The sequence below is a fragment of the Dermacentor albipictus genome, chromosome 2 (genome assembly GCF_038994185.2).
Source record: "Dermacentor albipictus isolate Rhodes 1998 colony chromosome 2, USDA_Dalb.pri_finalv2, whole genome shotgun sequence".
Classification (NCBI taxonomy): Eukaryota; Metazoa; Arthropoda; class Arachnida; order Ixodida; family Ixodidae; genus Dermacentor; species Dermacentor albipictus.
In genome coordinates this window covers 173,370,089-173,391,305 of record NC_091822.1, presented here as the reverse complement: position 1 = coordinate 173,391,305, position 21,217 = coordinate 173,370,089, and the positions used below count along the sequence as shown (strand labels likewise).

General features: G+C 45.4%; 2 protein-coding genes across 3 annotated transcripts in view; one reads left to right on the top strand and one right to left on the bottom strand.

The window, feature by feature from the left end:
* The window catches only part of LOC135900894 (zinc finger protein 385D-like), a 42,584-nt gene extending 27,760 nt beyond the window's left edge, over nt 1-14,824 (bottom strand). For both annotated transcript variants that reach the window (XM_065430491.1, XM_065430493.1), the window contains exons 1-2: nt 14,669-14,824; nt 9,797-10,231 (exon numbers count right to left, since the gene is read on the bottom strand). In XM_065430491.1, the coding sequence (XP_065286563.1) occupies nt 9,797-10,231; nt 14,669-14,687 (454 nt within the window). In that variant the 5' untranslated portion in view covers nt 14,688-14,824. The remainder of the gene's footprint in view (nt 1-9,796; nt 10,232-14,668) is intronic.
* Nucleotides 14,825-14,922: 98 nt separating this feature from the next.
* LOC135900895 (uncharacterized) lies at nt 14,923-19,981 on the top strand. The gene has a single exon (XM_065430494.1). It carries the CDS (start codon nt 15,375-15,377, stop codon nt 16,581-16,583), a length of 1,209 nt encoding a protein of 402 aa, XP_065286566.1. The 5' UTR covers nt 14,923-15,374; the 3' UTR covers nt 16,584-19,981.
* Nucleotides 19,982-21,217: the final 1,236 nt, after the last annotated feature.

The window sequence follows — 21,217 nt, the reverse complement described above, 5'->3', positions numbered from 1 at the left end:
GATTCTCAAGAAGACAAAGAGGCACTTGGGCTCGGGTGCTCGGACTGAAAGCGCGATAAGAGAAGAGGAAGAAGCAGAGTAAAGCAGGCAATCTTGGTGATGGCCTCTTGTCTGCTTCTCTCCTTTACAATGGCACAGTCTACAACAAACCTACCACAAGGCATTCCAGCGTTAAGTGCGACCTTGTGGTTCTGTGGTGTTCTGGGTCCCTACTGCCAAGTAGTGCCGTACACACTTCTTCGTTTATGGAGCCCGCTACCCTACCACCGTCGCAAGTAGCCACCGTACCATCCAGGGACAGTGTCAAAGCCTCCTCAGAGGCTCTAGGGCAGGACACTACCAATAATTTTTTCCAAGCCATCATCAAGATGACACAACAGCTTCCAGGTTATAATAAGTGCCTTCGCATCCCCCCCCATTAAGGTTGTGTCGTACTTTGAGCTCGCACTGAAACAGCACTTCAGACCCTCCGTCTTCGACCCATCCTGCCTGGGAACGTTGTCCATGCTTCCCTTGTCAAGGATATCCTTCGACCTCCAAGCCCCCAAGGTGTGCTGTTGATACTTCCTTGGTGGTAGAGCTGACTGCCATGACTACCACAACGACCGCACTGCGCATGGACAGCGCACCCTCTCAACTAGGGCAGCTGCCTGCCCAGCTGCCCTGGTTCCCCTGGTAGCTCGACAGGCAGCTTGGCGGAGGTGTGGCACTGCAACTTTCAGAAGCAGGCTTTCATGGAAACACCAGCATTTCGCGGCTTTCAAGACAATGCCATCCTTTGGGTTCACGCTATCAAAGCATTGGTTGATCGTCATGCTTGGTCAGACCAAGAAAGATGGCTGGTTGCAGCAGAATGACCTTGCAGTGCCACCAAAGCATGGCACAACTACGAAGGTATCAAGCAGATGTCCAGGTCTAAATGGTGTGCAGCTCTTACAGCTGCTTTCGGCCAGCTTCCTTTTGCCAACAGCGAGTTTGACTAGCGCAATTCAGCGCACGGTGCTCCTGAGAGTTACCGCTTCGATGCTGAAGCAGGTGTGCCCTCTAGCACTCCGACAGAGTGGTAGACCCTCTGCCAAGCCTGCTTTTGTCGCTGTGGGTCTAATTCTGCATTGGTAACTGGCACCAAACATTCAATACCACAGGTCAAGACAACCTCCCATGCACAGCAGTCAGCAACGCGGAGCGGCCTCCAGGCTTGCCATCAGTTTAGCATACAAAGGCACCGGCTCACCAGGTGACACTGTCGGCTCCATCTGAGCTTGTCGAAAACACCTAACAAACCATCACTACCGCTGTGACCTACAGCCAGGCGGCCTCTGGGCTCAGGATTTCCGAAAGCTCTGTTCAGCATAGAATGACGGCCACTGGAAATGATGTTCAAGAGTGCAAGCACCGTCCCATCTTTCCCTGTGGACCTTACGGGATTGTCAACTTATTTCAAGGTTGCGGCTTCTAACCAACTATCAACTAGTATCCTGCCCTCAACTTTCGACAGCTCAACTGCAGGCAACAGATCACTAAGCTCCGATAATGGAACAATAACACTCCAGGACTACACCAATATATCCAAGGATCCTAAGAACGAGATACTTTGGGACCAATCAGACCCACACCTCCACACTTCACAGCAGTCATTGGTTGAATGTGGAGATGTTCATGCCTCGCTTAGCGATGTCTCACTGAAGGGAGCCAGAGAGGCCAACATGGCTGTGATCACTATTACTGAATACCTGTGCGAGTCAGACATCGAGGGCCAGTCATCTCCTGCAGATGGAATGAGCATTGAGCATATTGGCGGGGTGGCGCGTGGCGTTTCGTCAAGATCTACCGCTTCAAGTACCTTAAGCCGCCTTGTTCCGTCAGTGGAAACTCTACCGCACTAGTACCGCACTAGCACGGATGCTCACTTCCTCATTGAAGGAGCCACGTCATAGACAACTCTGACGTGTTGCAACCGACTTCAATGCATGCAACCAACCACATTGAATGCTACAAATGATTCAGCATCAAAGATCTCCTGCTGGACTTTCCTAATAGCTACAAGCTAATCATCTCTGAGACCAGCGACCAGAGTGCAGCACCCAGTGCTGCCTGCCAGAGAAGCTGGTTACGCATGCACTGCACGGCTCAATGACGACGAATTCCATTTCCCAGTCTTGTCGACTGTGGTTTTTCCCCACCTGTGCATCCTCACAACCACTAGAACCATCTTCAGCAGCGTGGCCGTGTGTAATGATTCTTATGAACACAAAGAGGCACTAGGGCTCGAGCTCGCGGACTGTGGGTGCGAAAAGAATAGAGGTCAAAGCAGAGTAAAGCAGGCGATCACAGGGAAGGCCTCTTGTCTGCTTCTCTCCTTTACAATGCACAAAACCGAGCATGCTAGCGTGACTAACACCCCAGTCAGACGGACGAGTTTAGTGACACTCCGAGCGAGTGAACTTCGCCTTTAATGTAGCTCACAGGCTGTCAGATGGAACAGTCTAGTGACACTTTCTGTAAAGTGCACTTGCCCACGAATTGTGTTCGATAAACTCACTTCACTGTGCTAAAGTGTGTAGCCTCGAGAGAATATATAAATAAATGCTCACACCAGAGTTGGCACTAATTCTAAGACTTTTTTTGTGTGTGAGTATGATTTCAGATATTATGAGACTGGTTACGACATATCATGCTCTACAATTCTAAATCATCACTGTCATAAATCCCGAATGACACTTCGTTTTGCCGTTCGGCCCCATGCCTCCAAGATGACACTCTGTGAGCCGAGGTGCACTCACTTGAAGAATCACTAAGTTTGCCTGTCCGACTTGGGTATAATACAGTTGAATGCCTCTTACAATGAAAGCCTCTACTAGGAAATGACCTGTACAATGAAAGATTGACAATGTTCCAGCTGAATTCCCATCTTTAGTATGTATTGTAAATGCCTTACAACGAAAACCCCTACAATGAATTGGCTTGCACAATTGAATTGTAAGAAACAATATATCAGCGAAATGGGACAATTAATGAACGTCAGGTTAAACGGACATTGCGTGGACACAGCTAAAAAGCTTCCCAAAGCCGTCGCCAAGCATTTCAACAACAACCAGGTCATAACTTTGATGAACTTAAACTCTACATCCTACAGTCAAATTCTCGTTCTGCACGAAACAGAAAATGCAGAGAATCGTACCTCATCCACAAGTTCAACACATTGCAACAAATAGTCATGTTTCAAAGGGAGCTTTAGAATCTATTTGCTATGCTAAATTTCAAACTATAGACAACAGCACCTAGTTATTTTTATTTCTAATCGGGTTGCTTAGTGTTCTTTTGTGATTTCTTTCTCTTCCTTTTTTCATTCTATTCATTTATACATCAATTAATTTTTTTCCCACGAGCACCAGTTTCTGCCACTACTTTTATTCTCTCTTTTCAGAGAGACGATAGTTCACTGACTTCCAACAGAGCAGAGCAGATCCCCCCTCCCATATTCAGGCCCCTTACACACACACAAAAAAAAAGGAACCTACAGTGACATGTCAACCTGCTGACACACGACACTACCTCACATTCCTTGAACGACGTTGAAGAGCACACCTTTCTTTTCAATTTTACACTCTCACCGCTAACACACCCTCGTTCGTTGCCTCGCCCACCCGCATTACCCCCTCTCTCCTTTAGAAGAACCGTACCTACATACAGTAAAACTTCTTTCATTTGACCCACGTTCATTTGGAAAATCGGATAGCATGTACTCGTCCTCTGGTCCCGGCAGGCGTATGCATTATTTAATGCAATGAAACTCATTATTATGGACGTATTTGGCTGCACATCGGTTGATTCGGATTAACTCTCGAAGCTCGGCAAGTGCGGAGCGCCGTAAATGTGCGATGCGAAAGAGCAAAAACAGCGTTAGCATCCACCAAAACGAAGCGGTGGACTTCACACCTGAATCGCATATGAATGACAGCAACGCCAGAACGTGCCATGCCTATTTGTGCCTTTTTATTTACCGCCAGGCTTTGCACCGCATTTGCTGCATGCCTTCACGACTGCATAGTTGCCATACATGACTGCGTCGATAGCGGCCACGGTTTCGTGCACGGCGTTTGCAGCAAACAGTAGTTTCACTTTGACTCAGTGTGCACGTCGGCCGCATGTCTTCCAACAATGTTGTAAGATGAACAGGTGCTCCGACGACGTTGGGGCCGCTGGTGAGAAACGCGTCACACTATTGGTGGTGTTTCACGTCTGCACCACTGCATGGCATCACACATTAAGAGGCTGAGCAAGCGAGAAATTTGAATGTATAAGCAATTGTAACTGTACGCAAAGCGTGTTGAAAGAAATTAAAATGTTTCTTCACTGTTCCTGCCCTTCACTATAATCATTCAGATCCCCCAGGCGCCGTAAGAGGCAATAATGACTCCAACCGTTTGGTCGCACCATGAGCTCTAGCGAACAACCTGTGTCAATCCTTGGAAGCGGTCAGCGACGAGCACTGCGGGTAGATGATAAGGTCTTAGTTTAGCAATGGTCGCTTCAAAATTAAGCAATTTTTTATCGTCGTTCTGGGTGAGTGCTTAAAAATTTTCAATCGCAAGAGAGGGAAGGGCTGTCTGCATCTTGAGCTGTGACGTCTGGTGGACACGGAATGTAGGCAAGATGTGATTCGCACCAAACTGCAACAGCAGGTCTTGCATGTGCAAAGACCGAGTTTTCATGTTCAGTGAAAAGAGCAGACTGCATGGTTCATAGGATTCTATAGAACGTGGAGACTAAGTCCTGCAACCAGAAGAGTACTACGGGTGTGAGAAGCACTTCGACCTGGCATAACCAGAAGTTCACGGACAGCAGTGCACAATAAAATTTAAAAAGGTCTGAACTTGAGCTTGTTGGTAAGGCTTAGAAATAAGGCAAGAAAGACTGACAGGCCAGGCAATGTCTTTCTTGTTTCGCTTTTTTTTTAACTGTTTCCCCGTAATGAAGCAGTGCACAATAAAATTGTTATCGTCAGCATCTCCAGAAGAGGAAGTATGACAAATATGGCTAATCTAATAATTTAAGATGCACGTTAAAGAAGCACAAGGGGACATAAATAATGCCAGAGTCACCCGCTGGAGTGTGCATCTTAATCTGAGTGTGGTGTTGGTGACCAAAAAGCCCGAATTTATTTTGCCAACATTTAGAATAATTCATTCAAGAGGGTGCATGTTAATACCAGAGATACTGTGGCAGCATGGCTTATAAGGAATTAGCTGTCTCTCAATTCGTGGCTCCTGGAATTTGGAACTTCTACATAGAATCTGCATGCTAAATGCACTGTGCATCTTTTTTCTTTCAATATAAACTGTGAAATATATTAATGTTAACTTATTTTATTAGGTGAAGGCGCTAGTATTTATTCAGAAACTAATCGTATGCAGCCCTCCTCAGAAACCTGCTTCGGATGAAATGAAAGTGGGAACGCTGCGCATTGTGGCAAATAGTAGCGATGGTTTCTTTAACCCTTTCGCTGTTACGGACATACCGGTACGTCTTCGCGCTTCCCCCCCACAGTGTCACCGACGTACCGGTACGTTCTCTATCGTGCGTTCAAAATTTCGCGCCTGAGCGCAAAGCTGGCGCTCCTGAACTGGCCCTTCCATCTGTTGACTCTTTCTAAAAGTTCGTATTTTCGCCTCGACCTGTGTTAGTCACGTATTGAAGAGTACGGTACGACTGCCACTCGCCCCTCTCTCTTTGCTGAGTGAACGGTGGCTCCGCGTTCGCTGTATCATGTGTCGTGCGCGTGTGGTTATGGGTTAAAGGGTTCTTCTGCCATCTCCGCGGGTTTGAAGGTTTTTATTTTTATTCTGTTGGTGTGTCTGCTACGGCGCGTCAAGTTCAGAGGCACGCGCCGCGCCGTTGCCTCTCCGAAAAGAGTGACTTGATTGCTGCTTTCGCTCTCTTGCTTCCGACTTGCAGCAGTAAACGTAAAGCCCTTCGAACTTTCTTTTATCCTTTTTCCATCTCCCTCTGTCTTCTTGATCACGCAACGTCCCATTTCTCTACGTTGTGCGACGACTGCAAGCGCATCCTCCCTGCGCGCGGTTACTTTCGGATGGCTGAGCGCGCGGACCTTCGTCTGCACATTGGAGCGGTGGCTCAATTCCGATTCAGAATACGAGCCGAGCTCGGATTCGGACTCGGACAGACTCATGCGAGGAAGAGGGGAGTTCCGCATCGTCAGATTCGGATGTTATAGTCAGGCTGATGATGATGTTTACTAACAACAGCTGCAGAACACTGAAATGTGCATATTGCAGTGACTATGTTGTTTGTATACCAATCATAATCAAAAATAAATTGCTATGTTTATTCCCTGTTATGCTCGTTCCCTGAAACCAAGCCGACAGTGGGGGGGCGTCACGGCCAGAAAGGTCCGACAGCGAAAGGGTTAAGCAGAAGTAACGAAAGTAAATTAGGTTGCTAGCGGATTCAGCAAAAGACTAGCTGTGACTGCCACACAGAGATACACTACATGCTTTTGTTTAGAAAAAGTAGCAAACCGCTTCAGCAATTAGAAACAACATTTTAAGATTGTGTAACATAAAACGATGGTTTAAGGTTTGTCGCTAAATACAGCAGCAGACACTCTGAAAACAGGCTGCAAAGCGCACTCCCAGCACGGTGGCCAGGAAATGTCTCAGCCCCAGTGCACCAGCCACCTAGTCGCACACGCGTGTTGTGGCGGCCCAACATTAGTGAAACACGTCACGTGCTTCCCGTGCTTCTATCGGAGCACCTGTTCTTCATACACCATGCTTTCAAAACTGCATAGTCACCATCCATGACCACGTCGATAGCGACGTGGTTTCATCCGCAGCGGTTGCAGCAAACAGTAGTTTCATTTTGAGTTGCGCACGTCGGCCGCACGCATTCAGAACTGCAAGGTTGCCGTGCATAATCGCATCAACAGCGGCCGCGATTTCGTTTGCAATGGTTGCGACTAACAGTAGTTTCGTTTTCACTCAGTGCAAAGCTGTCAAGGATGAAGAGCACCACCTACATCGCGAAGGGAGGCAACTTGGCGACACTGGCAAAAAGAGTAATCGGGATGTGCACACATTAGTGAGAAGCGTCTCAGATGAAGATATGCACCCAGCCACCCTGTGAAGGAAGTCGCGAGGCCTTCGCGAGGCCTTCGCTGCTGCGAGCGCTAACCAGTCATGAGATGTGAATTGCGGCTTTTGCACTGCTTTTGTGCAAAATAGAAACAAGGTTTGCTGATTCATTCAGTTAATAAAAGCGTGTTGATGTAGTATGCATTTGTGTGTTGTTTTCTTGATACCCTCGATAGTTCGACATTCAGTTAATTCGGGCATCTTTGTTGATCCAGTGAAATCCAAATTAACGGGGTTTTATTAAACTGCCAAGGAAAGCATATATCTCCTTGAAAAAGACAAGTCCATTAGTCGATAACTGGCTTCGGCTTTCACCTTGTTCTCGTTTTGCTCACTGTCTTGAATTTCCATCTCCCGCCTTCCCCGTGTTTTCCCTGGACTTGTACAACTAAGGAATTTAGAATAAAAAAGTCATGAGCCATTGCACTCTACAAAGGTGGATGACCAGTAAAGCTGTGTAGCACATGACAAAGAGGTGACACAAAATTTTGATTAATAGTACGAACACATTTATTGTCTTGATTGGTGGTCATCGTGACACATACATTTTTATACATTCGCATTCATTCGTGTTATACATTCATTATATACATTTTGGTTTTCGTTTCACAATATATTGAGACAATGAAGTTGAGACCAAAATCCCCGCACCGACGGGCAGTGGGCCAGTGCCGTCTGCGCCTTTTCAGGGGGAGGGGCAGTATGGGTTCTTGCGTGATGAGCGGCATCGGAGCCAGCTATGGAAGAAGACGACAACGAATGCGCGAGCAGTGGCACAAGCCATTGCTGACGATGATAGTCTTGCTTATACGCATGAAAAATGTCACGGAACCCTAGCCATAAACAGCATCACTGTTAAAAAATTGTGGCACTCTTTGTTTACTCATGGCATCAATTTTGTGGGTTTCACCGCGTACAACTGCTGTATTGCGGCGATGCTGGCTTTGGGAAAGCAGTGAAACCCACAACTGCAACGAGGCATGCTTATCGGGACTGATGATAGCGTAATTCCGGCACATTGAAGTAGGGCTACAGGCAGGGTTTGACAGGCTTACATAGTGACATGAAAATTTGGCCTCCCTGTTTTCTTGCTTATTTTTTTGGTAGCTGTTGACTCCATAGTTACGTTACAAAGCCTCCATTACTTGAGAGCATTATAAAATAAATACAGCGCCTCCTGTATGGCCTGCCCAAAAATGCTCGTCACGCACAGCATGGCCTCGGGCGTGAGAAATGTTACTTATCATGTCACCAAAAACAGAGGTGGAGGTGTGTGTGTGGTTGAAGTTCACACAATGACTTGTTGCCGAAAGCTACCAAACTGACCCTCCGTTTGTTCACTTCTCTTGGGGAAACGCAGGGAGACACTCTCTCCCCTATTGTGTTGTCGAGTATTGTATGGACTTAGTTTCAGCCACCACGGCCACAGTGTGAGTGTATGCGTGGGTAGTCTGGTACCACGAGACCACCACAACAGGTTTCGGTGACGAAAATATGCAACCTTTTTCACTTTCGAAGCCGTGCTGCTCTAGGCGCACGTTTTGAAATGGTCATATTGAAAGCTAGCATAACTATTTATTGCACTGTCAAGAACTGAGACTCCATAACCGAATTACTGGGTCGAATGTGTTGATTGAAGTGCTTTCAGTTGTGAATTAATGGCGTCAAAATGTTTTCGTCCGTTTTAAAAGTACTCGCAAAAGTTCTTAAAGGTGTTTAATAGGCACAAAATTTGAATTTCACAAATTTTGTTCCAGATCGTCATTGCTATAATTTGAGAATGCCATTATATTTTACTGTGTAGCACCGCAAGAGACCGAATGGCATTAAATCTTCCCGTGTGACAGGGGTATTACATCATATCAAGTCATATTCTTATGAGATGTCAGCAAATGTTTTCTTGTTTTCTGTCACGACATCATGATTATGTCCACAACACCAGATCCAGATTTTTGAGAATACCTTTATTATTCAATTTGGGTATCTTGTGTTTATAAACCTTCATACTCTTTAAGGCCACCACAAGCAGGAATCAAACATGTGACCTTGTGCTCTGCATTGCAATACCATAGCCACTGAGCCATTATGACAGATGCCCTCTGGCTTTATACATGTGGATATATTACACTGATGTAATTGATGCTAATTTATGGCAAATTAGTTACACCGCAGTTAAACACTACCGCAACCAGGTGTTCTGTGTACCTCTTCGAGCAATATTAACGGTAGGATCGAAATCGCCTTCAAAAAGTAGTAAGGGCTAAAAAGAGATGTCCCACACAAGAAAGTTCAATGACACTAAGTATTCAAAAGAAAAGTTACTTGTTACATATCGTAATGGGCAAGATAGCATATTAGTGAGACACACTGCATGTAAAAATGGACTAAGAGCCAAAGACATGTGCCTCACAGTGAGGAAAGACGAGTAAGATGAAACACCAACAGCAGCTACATTAGAGGCAATGGCCGATAGATAGGTATATTTTATCCTTGTATGAAGTGACCGCTACAATATTAGACGTCAAATCAGAACTCGCACATCACGCGTAACCATTGCTTAACACAAATTTGGAGTTCCATCTCATATTCTCACAACTGTACAACATGCTAGAAGGGCAGGCCACAACTGCAGCGCTTACCTGGTGTTGAATTCGTGCCATCAGAGACCGATTTCTGAGTGATGTTTGTCGTGCTGTTGGCAGCATTGGTTTTGCTAGGACTGAGAGGCTCCTCCTTCTTGACCTTGACCCCGACTGGGTATGGGCTGAACTTAGGCGGCCGGAAGAGTGGGCGAGAGCGCATGGCACCGGGACCTCGCATGAAGTGTGGCGGCGGAGGAGGAGGAGGAGGGGGCCCAAACACCCGCAGGGGGGGTCTCATGGGCCTCATGTGGTCGGCACCACGAAAGGCACCTGGTCCCCCAGGAGGCATGGGCGGCCTACCCCCAGGAGAGAAGCATGGTGGCCCTGGTGGGAACTGGCCGTAGGGTCCACCAGGGGGTGGTGGTGGTGGCGGTGGCGGAGGCATCACTCCTCGAAACATTGGGCGCGGGGGCCGCGCAGGCCGTGGGAAGGCTGCAGACATGCAGGAACGCAATGCAAGTGAGAGGACAAATCCAGCACTTGGTGGCAACAATGTAAAAGCCGGCTAGAAATGCGAGGAAAGCCCAAACCAGTGAATGCGTAACAGGCTTGTAAGGCCACATTGAAATAAATGAAGAAGGAGTTACACAAGTGATACCAAAATGCCGACTTCAAAAATGATGATCAAAACCAATTTCAACTGAGCCAACTGACAGTCAGCTTTTTCGCAGTTTAACTAAAAGACTTTTCTTCTAAATTCAGCGTACGAACTTCACATGTGAAACACCTAGTTCAATTATTTTAAACTGGCTTTAAGCTTGCTATACATAGAATAATGTCTTCGCTCAGATTTCCTTTTTTCTTTCACTTATATCTAAGGGAACAAACTAGTTGCTAAGGCTATATCTAGCCATAAGGCAAGTTCGTTGACAGACTGCTGAGGGGGACTCACTCCCTACTGATTTTTACTGCAGCTGTATACACTTTAATTAGGAAGGAACAGCGCCAACTAAGACGAACACAAGAGGGGAGAACGCAGAAGTATGCACCATCTAGCCCAAATGAATGTTCTCCTGAACTATGTATACACTTTGTACACCATGAAAACGAAGACTGGTTTCAAAGTGTTGCAGCATGCCATGGAAGCTTCATGCCTCAGTGCTCTTTAGCTTTATGAGCATGTGCTCCTGCAGTCCAAAGGCAAACAGGGCAGTAATCATAATCGAACTTTTTGTGAGTATTCAGTAGCAATTTACTCTCTTCGGCTAATACCAGGAGGTTGCTGAATAAGCCATACCCAGCACTTAGACAATTCCAATTAATAAATATTTTTGAAAAATAACATGAGTTTATGCAGTCAAACTTTTCATAGTTTCACATCCTTGGATGATGCAGAGTTATGCAGGTGATCTCACCGTCAAATTAAGCTAAGTTTTTGAAATAAAATGCTGCTGTTCTGGGAGATTCGAATAGAGTTGATAAAAAAAAAAGTTCTAACAAGTATAGTATATCAATTCACTGAAAATTGACTGCAGTTCCAAGCTACATTGTTTGTTGTGAGTTGGGCTACAGCAAAATTTGGTTATTAAAATGAACCTTTAACAATAAACCAGAAGCTATAACATAGCAGATGATTGTATTGCACTTAGTATTACACCAACAGAAGAACTTGAACATAAAAGCACATAAAGTGGACGTACGTGGCAGAAACTAAACTGGTAACATAGTAACATAGAAAAGTGCTTAATAACATAGTAACCCTGCCCAAGACCTTGGTTTTTAAAGATAGTATAGAAAAAAATTGCTCAACCTGCTGCAGATAATAGTAAAACATGGCTGGTGGTATAAAAGTAGTAAAAATACACCGTAAGAAGAATATTACTTTTATAAAGCAATAAAATACTCCACGATTCCATGGTTCATTAGCATGAACCACGTATTTTACAAGCTGAGAATAGACGTAGCAGGAAGGTAGAAATAACATACTTCATGGCACTATCCACTAAGGTGCTTTAAAATAATGCTAATGAAATTTATCTATCAGAACCTGAATAATTCAAAACCACACGATGAACACCACCATTGAGGGACATGCGAAGAGGTCTAAGCAAATATAATGCAACAATTCATTTCAAAACAATCTTATTTGCTTCATATTCACCCCCTAACTTATTCTGATAACGTATTCTGTTAAGCTCAACTTGGAAAACGTATTTAACAAATTGTTGCATTAGTACTATCCTGTGTTTGTGCTGAAATGTTGGGGAATGTGGATATTTGAAACTTTCTAATAACAAATTGAACACTGTCCTGTTCTAATTCCATCTTTGAACAGAACAATCACTATTCACAAGATACGAATATTTTTTCAAATCGCCTTCGAATACATGAAATGGTCAAATGTAGTGGCAGCTTCATGAACTCTGACCATATTGACTAACAAAAAAGTTTTTGTGCTCTGCCGTTACCACAGATAACTCCTATATAGTCTCGAATGTATGCATATACGCTAAGTGGCCCGCAAGACTACCTTGTTAAACTTGCAATAATGCATGACCCTATAAGCTCTGAAGAGTCCTGCACAAGGGAACAAATTGCCTTTTTGTACCTACCGGTCCATCTGTGCGTTTAATATACCTCGCTACAAAATGGGCAATGTAATGACAAGAACTTGCTAGAACTGTTTATACGAGGACGAATCAGAAAGTCTTTGCCGCTATTTTTTATCAGCCAAAATAAGAAACATACAGGTAATTACAAATATACGTACTATTTACGTACCTTACACTATTCTTTTACATAGTCCCCAAACCAGTCCAGACGTTTGTGCCATCGAAGCACTAAATTTGAGATGCCCGTGCGGTACTCGTAGAATTCATTTGGCTGACTGTGGAACCGCCGTCGGACTGCTGTCTTGGCTTCATGGTTGCACGTGAATCACTGTCCTGCTAGGAACTTACTCAGGGAGACATCTTTCCCCACACGTATGCTGTATTTCCCTGTGGATTTTGATGGGCGTTCGTCCCTTGCTACACAGAAAACGAATTAGACTTTGTTGCTCGTACGCCTTCGACGTGTGAAGCACAACTGACAGCTGCACCATGCCACGGAGCTACCGGCAGACAAGGCCAGGCAGGTCCAAGAAAGGACCACTACTGGGAATGGATATGTTGCCTTCGCATTTACAGCCGTAATGTGGCTTAAAAAAAAAAAGGGGGGGACGAAAGCTTTCTGATTTGTCCTCGTACTAATGATGAAAATGGCTGTCCATTATTCAAAAAGTATTCAATACTTGTTTGAATATTCCACCAAGAAACAAAAAATGTCCTGCAAATCTGTCAAGGAAAGAAACAGAAATTGCTTTATTTACAATAAAAGCTGCATCGTCACGACAAAAGCTACATCATCCAGAAACAAAAACTGTCCCACTTACGTCCAAAGCTGTGTTGTCGAGAAAAGAAACAGAAACTGTCGCACTTACATTTGGCTTAAACAGCAAATGATGGCAGTCAATGAAAGAAGCACAAACAGAAGCAACCCTAGATGCACACTCCGCTTTGTCCAATGGTTGGCGTGACTTACACAAGCAGTACTTAAGTAATGTGGCTTAAGAAATGTTACTGCTACCAGACGACTGGCACTACACTTCTAACGCCCTAAGCACCACAGCAGGGGCCGCAACATGACGTGGGTGGCACACGGCCACATGCCGCTAGCAAGTGTGGCGCAACTTACCAACGGCTTCACTTGAGGACACGCAAATAACCTAGATTTTGTTCCTGCCGCCCAGTCGTGGTGCATATGTGAGGTGCAATCTGTCAAAAGTGTTATCTTTGCCGCACTTTGGCAGGGGGAAAAGGGGAGGACGCAGCTATATTTATCTGGCCCTCTTCATCTCGACGATGCACATCTGTCGCCTCAGCCTATGCACCACTCAAAATGCAGGTCTTTCATTTGCGTGTTATTTCTTGTCGGCCGCTTTTCGCTCCCTTAGACACTTTTTTGAAGATTACTTCAAAGTGGAGTTTTGCGGACGCGCCCAGTGTGGTCTTGGATGAGGCTCTCGGCGATCAAAAATAACTTGGGCAGCGAGGTCAGGAAGTAACTGAGAAAAAAAAATCTGGCGGTTCCCCATACAGGTAGTACGTAATGAAACATGCCGATGAACACGGCGGTTATGGCGTAACTAACGAATTGCGAAAACGAATGCCAGTCATTACTCTTGGTGCTCAAAGCAGTCAGAAGTGGAAATGAAATGTTTTGTGCAGTCACATGTCATGAGAATGTTGAGACAGCGTACAGCGACTCACGAATTCGACTCGCAGAGATGCAACGAAAAAATAAAATAAAGCATTCGCGCGCCATTCTCACCGCTTCGAGAGAACAGAAACCGGATCTCAAAGACACACCAAGCGCGGAACCGAACTTTCCAATGGTATTTAACGGCCGAGTGGCTTTAACCACGACGCTTGCTAATCGAACGTTTCAAACGCGGATGAATGACAGCAGAGAAGGGGTCCGACGCAGGTGACACACCTCGCTTACCGCGAGAGCGTTGTAGTGGTAAGCGTGCTGTATTGCGGCTCAGAATAAGGTATCACGGACGTGATTGTTCGCGCCGCAGAATTTGTGTAGCCAAGGGAGAAATCAATCATGCTTGGGAAGAACAAGTGAAAGGCTCCGTAATCTAGAGGCGAAACTAAACTTTAGTAAAAGTGCTACGCGGTTGGCAACAAGTATTCGTCTTTTCAGAGCGAAACGGCGTAACTTCACGCACATTTCTAAATTTTTTTTAGAGGTGAACTATCGGCTAGACATCCAGCCCAGAAGTATGATAGCTCTTCAACGTTAGGCTTAGTCGCGTGTGGTCTGGCCGAGCAACAGCCGGCTACAGTGGAACCGGTGAATGGCACAGACGAAACCACTTACCTGGGACTCTCATAACCATGCTGGGTTTTACGTTTGCGTAACACAACAGGCAAATATGTCAACTTGCACGCATTTTCCACTATTTCGGATTAACACGAGTTTCCAACTTGCCGGCTTCGCGCACCCGTTAAAACAGCAACGGCGTGGTAAAAGAAATAAAAGGTAAATAAATACACTAGCCGCAACCGTGTGGAGGCGCTGCGATCGGAACTGCAATATTTTTTTTAATTTTCGTTCGTCTCCAATGGTGCTTTGAAAGATATCAGTCGTTTGATTAGTAAGTGATGCCAGCTGCTTTGACTGAATGAAGACGAACTCGCGTTCTTTGTGGTGAATTTGTGTAAAACCTTATTAATTCTGCATTGAAGTTTACTGAAGCCTCGCGCAGTGAAGGGAAGGTGGGTGCGTTTACAGCGGTGTGTGCTGCAAGACGTCGTCGGTGGTTATGTAATGGCACGAGTGTAGTACAGTACTACATAAGTAGATACATTGTAAATTTCCGTGTGAAGACGGTCAATGAAGCTTCGGTCGACGCTCCCTACGCAAGCCCTTTGTACGCGTCGGATGCATTAACGCTAACAGGGCACGTTGTGGAAACAACTTTGGGGTTCAAAACTGCGTAGTCGACTTCACCGACGTGCTACTGGCCCTGTGTTAAAGCGGCCTCTCCGTCCGTACCCGAAAAAAAGAAGCGCAAAAGCACGAAATGTCACGACGAGACTCTGACGACGCCGCAAGCAGTCCGCATGTGGCAGACAGCGACGACAACGAGTCCGGGGAATTTGAAGGCGCCGTCGGCGGCGTGGCGGCACACCCAGCGCCGTCTCCATGGGCTGCATTCCCCGATCTCATCAGAGTCCGCACGAGCCCAGGAGGGACAGGCAGCATGGGAAGCGAAGGAAATCTCCAACACGGCGAAGGGCAAGGCGACAACCCCTCAGGCCCCCGCGTTAGAAATGCGAACCCACCTGACGTTTCGCTTCACGCTCGCGAAGGTGCGCCAAGCGACGATGTCAACCTTCTTAATTTCATACCTAGCTCCCACCAGCGAGTTGGGGGCGCACTTCCCGACATGGCTGCGGAATCGGAACTCAGACACACCATGCAAGCTTCGTCGTCGCTTTCGCCTGCGGCGCGCGAGCACATCGCCGAAGTGCGCCCGACTCTGCGCGGCTCACCGCACGACGCCGGGTCGTCATCGCGCCGGGGCGGCAGCGACCAGCCCGGCACGTTGGCCAGCATGGCTGCTAATGTCCAAAGAAGTTCAGCGATCTGCCGCAGCGGCCGACCGTCCTGTGGCCGAGACAATTGCCCCGATGCCGTGGACGCGGCCGCGTTGCGAGAGTCCAACGCCGCGCTGACGCGCCGTTTGTCCGCGAGCGAGAGCCGAGTCCGCGACCTTGAAAACCAGCTGCGAGACTTGCGCGAACGTGAAGCGCGTAGCGAACGCAACTTTCAACTCGTCGTGAACGAGTTGCACGTTGTTCGTGAATCGCTCATGGCCCTCGAGCATTCGTCTAGGTCTCTTGCCGAAAGATTCGAGGCGAACATCGGGGGCGGTGCAGCTACCACAAGCGCCAAGGCGACCGGCCTTGATGCGCCTCGCGGATCCTGTGTTGAAGACCGGCTGTCCAGCATCGAAACTTCTCTAGACAGACTTTGCTCGAGAATTTCAAGTCTTTCTGGTCGCACAGACATTGTTCCAGGATCAGACGTCCCCACCCCTGCTGTCCAGTCGCTTACAAAGGACGAGGTAACACAAGCCGTGCAGGAGGCTCTACGCAGGCAGTCAACGCAACAGAAATCTCTGCTTGAGGATGAGCGAAGACGTCTCATGCAGTCATTTGCCGAATCCTTCCAAGTTGCCATTTCCCAGTTCCTTCAGTCACTTAACTCGGACAACTTGGACAGTTAACTGTGTGTGTGAACCGACATGTCGTCTAGTTTCTCTATCATGAATGAAAGAAAAACATTCTGGTTCTTTCATATATACTGTTACTCCTCACGTAAAAGCTGTAGAAGCACTGAATACACTGGAACAAAATGGTGCGTGGCTTGTAAATGTAGGATGTCGGTTTTCTTTTGATCAACAGGATGTATTTTCTTCTTTCTTAGCGATAACGCAAGCCAACAACGTGATGTTTTTTTAAAAGAAGGAAAATGGTTCTGCTACAGCAAAAAAAGAGAAAAAGAAGCCATGTATCCACAGGCAGTATTGTTTGATTTTAGCAAACTTGTTGCACTTTTATGGGGGAATACCAGATATTGCACCCATGCAGTCTTCCAGGCAAACAGCAATTCGCACTGAAGTTCTCAACAGATTTAGAAAATAACATTTGTGGCCCTTCTAGAAATTGACAGGAAGCTGCCAGACACTTGTAGCCAGCTTTAAACCTGTAGGCTTACTCCAGCTTTGTAGATTTTTAAGAATCACTGATAGCTGAGGATACTGGAGCATGAACTCAACAGTGCTTAAGAGACCTAGCACACTTTCTATAACAGTAGTAGCTGTGAAATACATTGTTTTGGTATTGCATACTTCCACATAGCTGCACATTTATGAATATTGGGCATGCATTTCTTTTTGTTACCAGAAAGTGTCGTTTTCTCACTGGTGTTCTAAATGTAGCGGCAGCGCACTGCTCCTTTTCCCATCAGTGCTCACATTAGAGCACGGCCACATGCGAGCCGCCTTTATGATGCATCTGTATTGGGAGGCCTATGCTGAAGCATAGCCATTGCAACTTTTCGGGCTCCAATGTGGCTATGAGATTAATATTCACTCCAGTTTGACTAAGCTTACTGCAAGTTCAAGCCATAGCCACATCCTCAGTCACATTCAGTGATGTCATGTACACTGCACACCAATTGGCTAAAGCTCCATAAAGGATATTCCTGAGCAGCAGTGTGCGTGACACTGATGAAATGCTGACCACTACAGAGTTAATGAGAGATGTTCCATCACGCAAAAGCATTGAGAGCGATTGATGACGAATAGGGCAAGCGGATGCTGTCAATGCTACGAGAGTTGACATCAGCGATAGTTTGTTGCAATGTCTTTTGAATCTCGCTGAACGCAGGCTGCTGCTTTGCACCTTACTGAATTGTGGAAATGTCGTGAATCTTCACAATGATGTCGGGAAATAGTGTGGGCTAAAGCACTTTTTATGTATACACTCGGGCACAACATAACTTGCACTTGGTGTACTGCACGCATTACGGCACATTTGGCACAGTAATGCTTAGTTTCATCCATCAGCCGCTACAATCAGCAAAGCCACATCATAGTGCACATGCAGGTCTTTTATTTTAGCTTTGTTCAGCATTTCAACTTGAAATTTTCATGTCTCTTGCTGCTTAAAGGTGCCAAAGTAAAAGCGTTAAGCGACTCTAGTGAATGCTACAGGTGCCTATTAATTATGCTTCTATAAATGATGCATGAACAAGGGAAGTCTCCATCCGGAGCCTGCTTCAATGTGGGGCCCTGTCATTTACAAAGCAACAGCTTCTTTTCACTGGCAGGGCTAAAGTGGAGAAGGGCCCATATATAAACCCAACCTGAGACACTGACAAAGGAAAAAAAAAATTAAGTTATGGGGTTTTACATGCCAGCACCATGATTGGATTATGAGGCATGCCGTAGTAGAGGATTCCAAAAAATTCGACGACCCTCTCGGTTTTTTTATCATGCACCTAAATCAAAGTACACGGTTGTTTTCGCATTTCACCCGTATGGAAATGCGACCACCGTGGCCGGAATTTGATACCGCGATGTCATGCTTAGCAGCCCCAACACCATAGCCACTAAGAAACCACAGCGGGTCCTGACAAAGGAAAATCCTCCTGTTGAAATGTTAAGTCTCAGCTAAGGCTTCCCTTTGAACCCTACCTTTGTCTAGATTATTTTCACATTTTCTACAAACATAGGGTGAGCGCACCATCATGTAGATGGTCTTGGTAGCCCACGATTGACACCCGAATGTTTGTCTTCGGTGTATGCAATGCTGAATCAATAGAGTGATGTTCATCTCAAAATTTTCACAGCTATTGATGCAGTGGTGAAAGAGCACAGGGCCAGGATAATGTAACAATTCTATTCCAATTCTTTTCCTTTGTGTTTTTCGTCAGCGGTCCAAATGGCAGTCCACCTGCGTTATCACCAGGATCAGCCAATCGTGAGCAGTGGATAATAGGAATAGAATCGAGCAAAAGGAATCGCTTCATTATACCATCCCAGGACTGTAGGTTCCACCTTACCATTTCATGAGCCTGTTCCTGTAAACCCAGCTCCTTGCGCTATGCCTGCAACTGAAAGCATTACTAAGTCAGAAAACAACATCAGTGGGATGAAAAAGCATGAAGGCCATATTTCGTAAACATTCTTTCATTTTCCATTCTTTTTTACCCTTCGCCAGTGGCTTACGTGCTGTCACAGCACCGCTATCGCGAAGGTCAGCCACTCTGTGCAACAGATGATAATTGAATCTAAGCAGGAGAATCGTCATAGTACAGTCTTGGAATACTTATTGCTACTTGACATAATCACTTGCAAATACAATGTCTGTTCACTGCATATTCAGCCATTTAAACAATTTGCAGCCACAAAACTTGGCATCAAAAAAGAAATTGCGTGAGCATTGCTTTACTTGTTCACATTTCATTCTGGCCCAGTAGTACATGCCTGCCATAAACCTTTTCTTGTATTTACAGCTATGAAAACTTATAACCCTTGCAGCTTCACTGGTCTCATTTCTGCTATGATTTAGACTTTATCTGTGTGCCATTTACCTACAGGCATGTCAGAAAATTTGCCAGCCAACTTTGCTGGAAAAGAACCTTAAAAGCAGACTGTTTCACTTTCGGCTGACAATGCTGCTGTATTGAACACGCTTACCTGCTAATACAAATAGTTGGTTTTTACACATGGTTATCAGTGTAGGTGTACTAACGCAGTGCGTGATGCATCTCGGCCAGTCTTTAGCTGTATTTAGACTTGCCATAGTCGCCCTGCATGCAGTGAAGTGGTTAGAAAATTTCAATAGCCCAAGATAACGGCGCCACAATGCATAATTAAACTTGCCTGCGTGCACCTGTGCAGGTTGTAGTGCTACTACTAAGCATGCCCTTTAGATAACTGCCTGGAGGTTCACATTGCAATGCATTAGTTTTTACGCAGGGGCCGTTATATTTATTTTTTTGTCATTCCCCCTTGGAAATCTCGAGGCAACTTTTGATTGTGACTACACGGGACTTGCACAACGATGGTATTCTTGCTCTGGAAATGTGCCACAAATAAAAATTCTTTTAGAATCATCTCGCGTTGCTCTTTTGCTGCGACGCGTCTTGCTGTTACACCATGCGCATGGTGCGTACATCGTTAAGCAAGCACTCTTGCGTTATAATACAACACGTTTACTCTTTAAGAAAATGTCCATTGTAAATGTCTTGTCCTAAATGACTAATAGATAACAGCATTGAAGGAAACAAGGCATAAAAGTACACGTTAGTCAATAAATTGCCATAGAACCAGAGGCTTCAATTTAGACAATCAATTTACTATTCGGATTAATGGTTCTACAAAAACTCTTGTTTGCAGTCCTTCAATGGAATATGCTTTGTCATTAGTCGAGGAAATGAAGGCACAATCATTTCCTTTTTGAAATGCATCTAAGTTGCATCGCCGTAGCAGTGTAAACATGAATTTTCAGGACCATACAGTCGCGTGTTTTGGCTGTTTTTATGCAGTAGGAATAAAAAATCAACAAAACGTACACAGTAGATTGTGCAGTTACATTGAAATACAATATAATCCTTTCTCTTTCTCTGGTTTTCTTTTTTTGAATGAACAAAAAACTATTTCCCAAGCAACGCCAAAATTTATGACATCGCAAAGAGTCTGACAGAGATTTGACAGTGGCTCACAATGTGTCCACTCCTGCTAATATGTACTACTTACTGCCTTGGGTGAAATTCCAGAAGCATATTCTATCAACACAGTTTATTTTTCTTGAGTGCCCCTTCAAACTGAAATATTGTCAGCTTTATTCACAACATAAAATTAACAACATTATGTTAAGGTTCATAGCCTTTTTATGCATTTTCGCTGGGCTAAAGTTCACTGCTATACTGTTTTTATTTTTTTCCAAATATATATGAAACAACATTAAAGGGGACCTGCAACACTTCTTTGAGGCCACCATATCGTAAGCATTATGATGATCACCGCAACCAAACCCAAGTTGCCGATCAGAGAAATTTCAAAATACAACCAGAGTGAGAGTTGCCTTCAACTCAAATTTTCATGGTTCTAACTGCCAGATTTCACTCTCTAAGCCTGACATCCCATGACATCATAGGGTGGTGCCAATGGCTGCAGCGTGCAGTATGATCTCGAAGGCCATGCTGTCACTGCTATAACGGCAACAGCTTCTGCAAGGCGCCCGCATCTGCATCATGTGCCCGGCATGTTGATGCGTCATTCTCATGGTTGCAACACCTTGCTTGTGGCTGCGTGATCATTAGGCAAAAGGAAAAATGAATTCTGGAGTT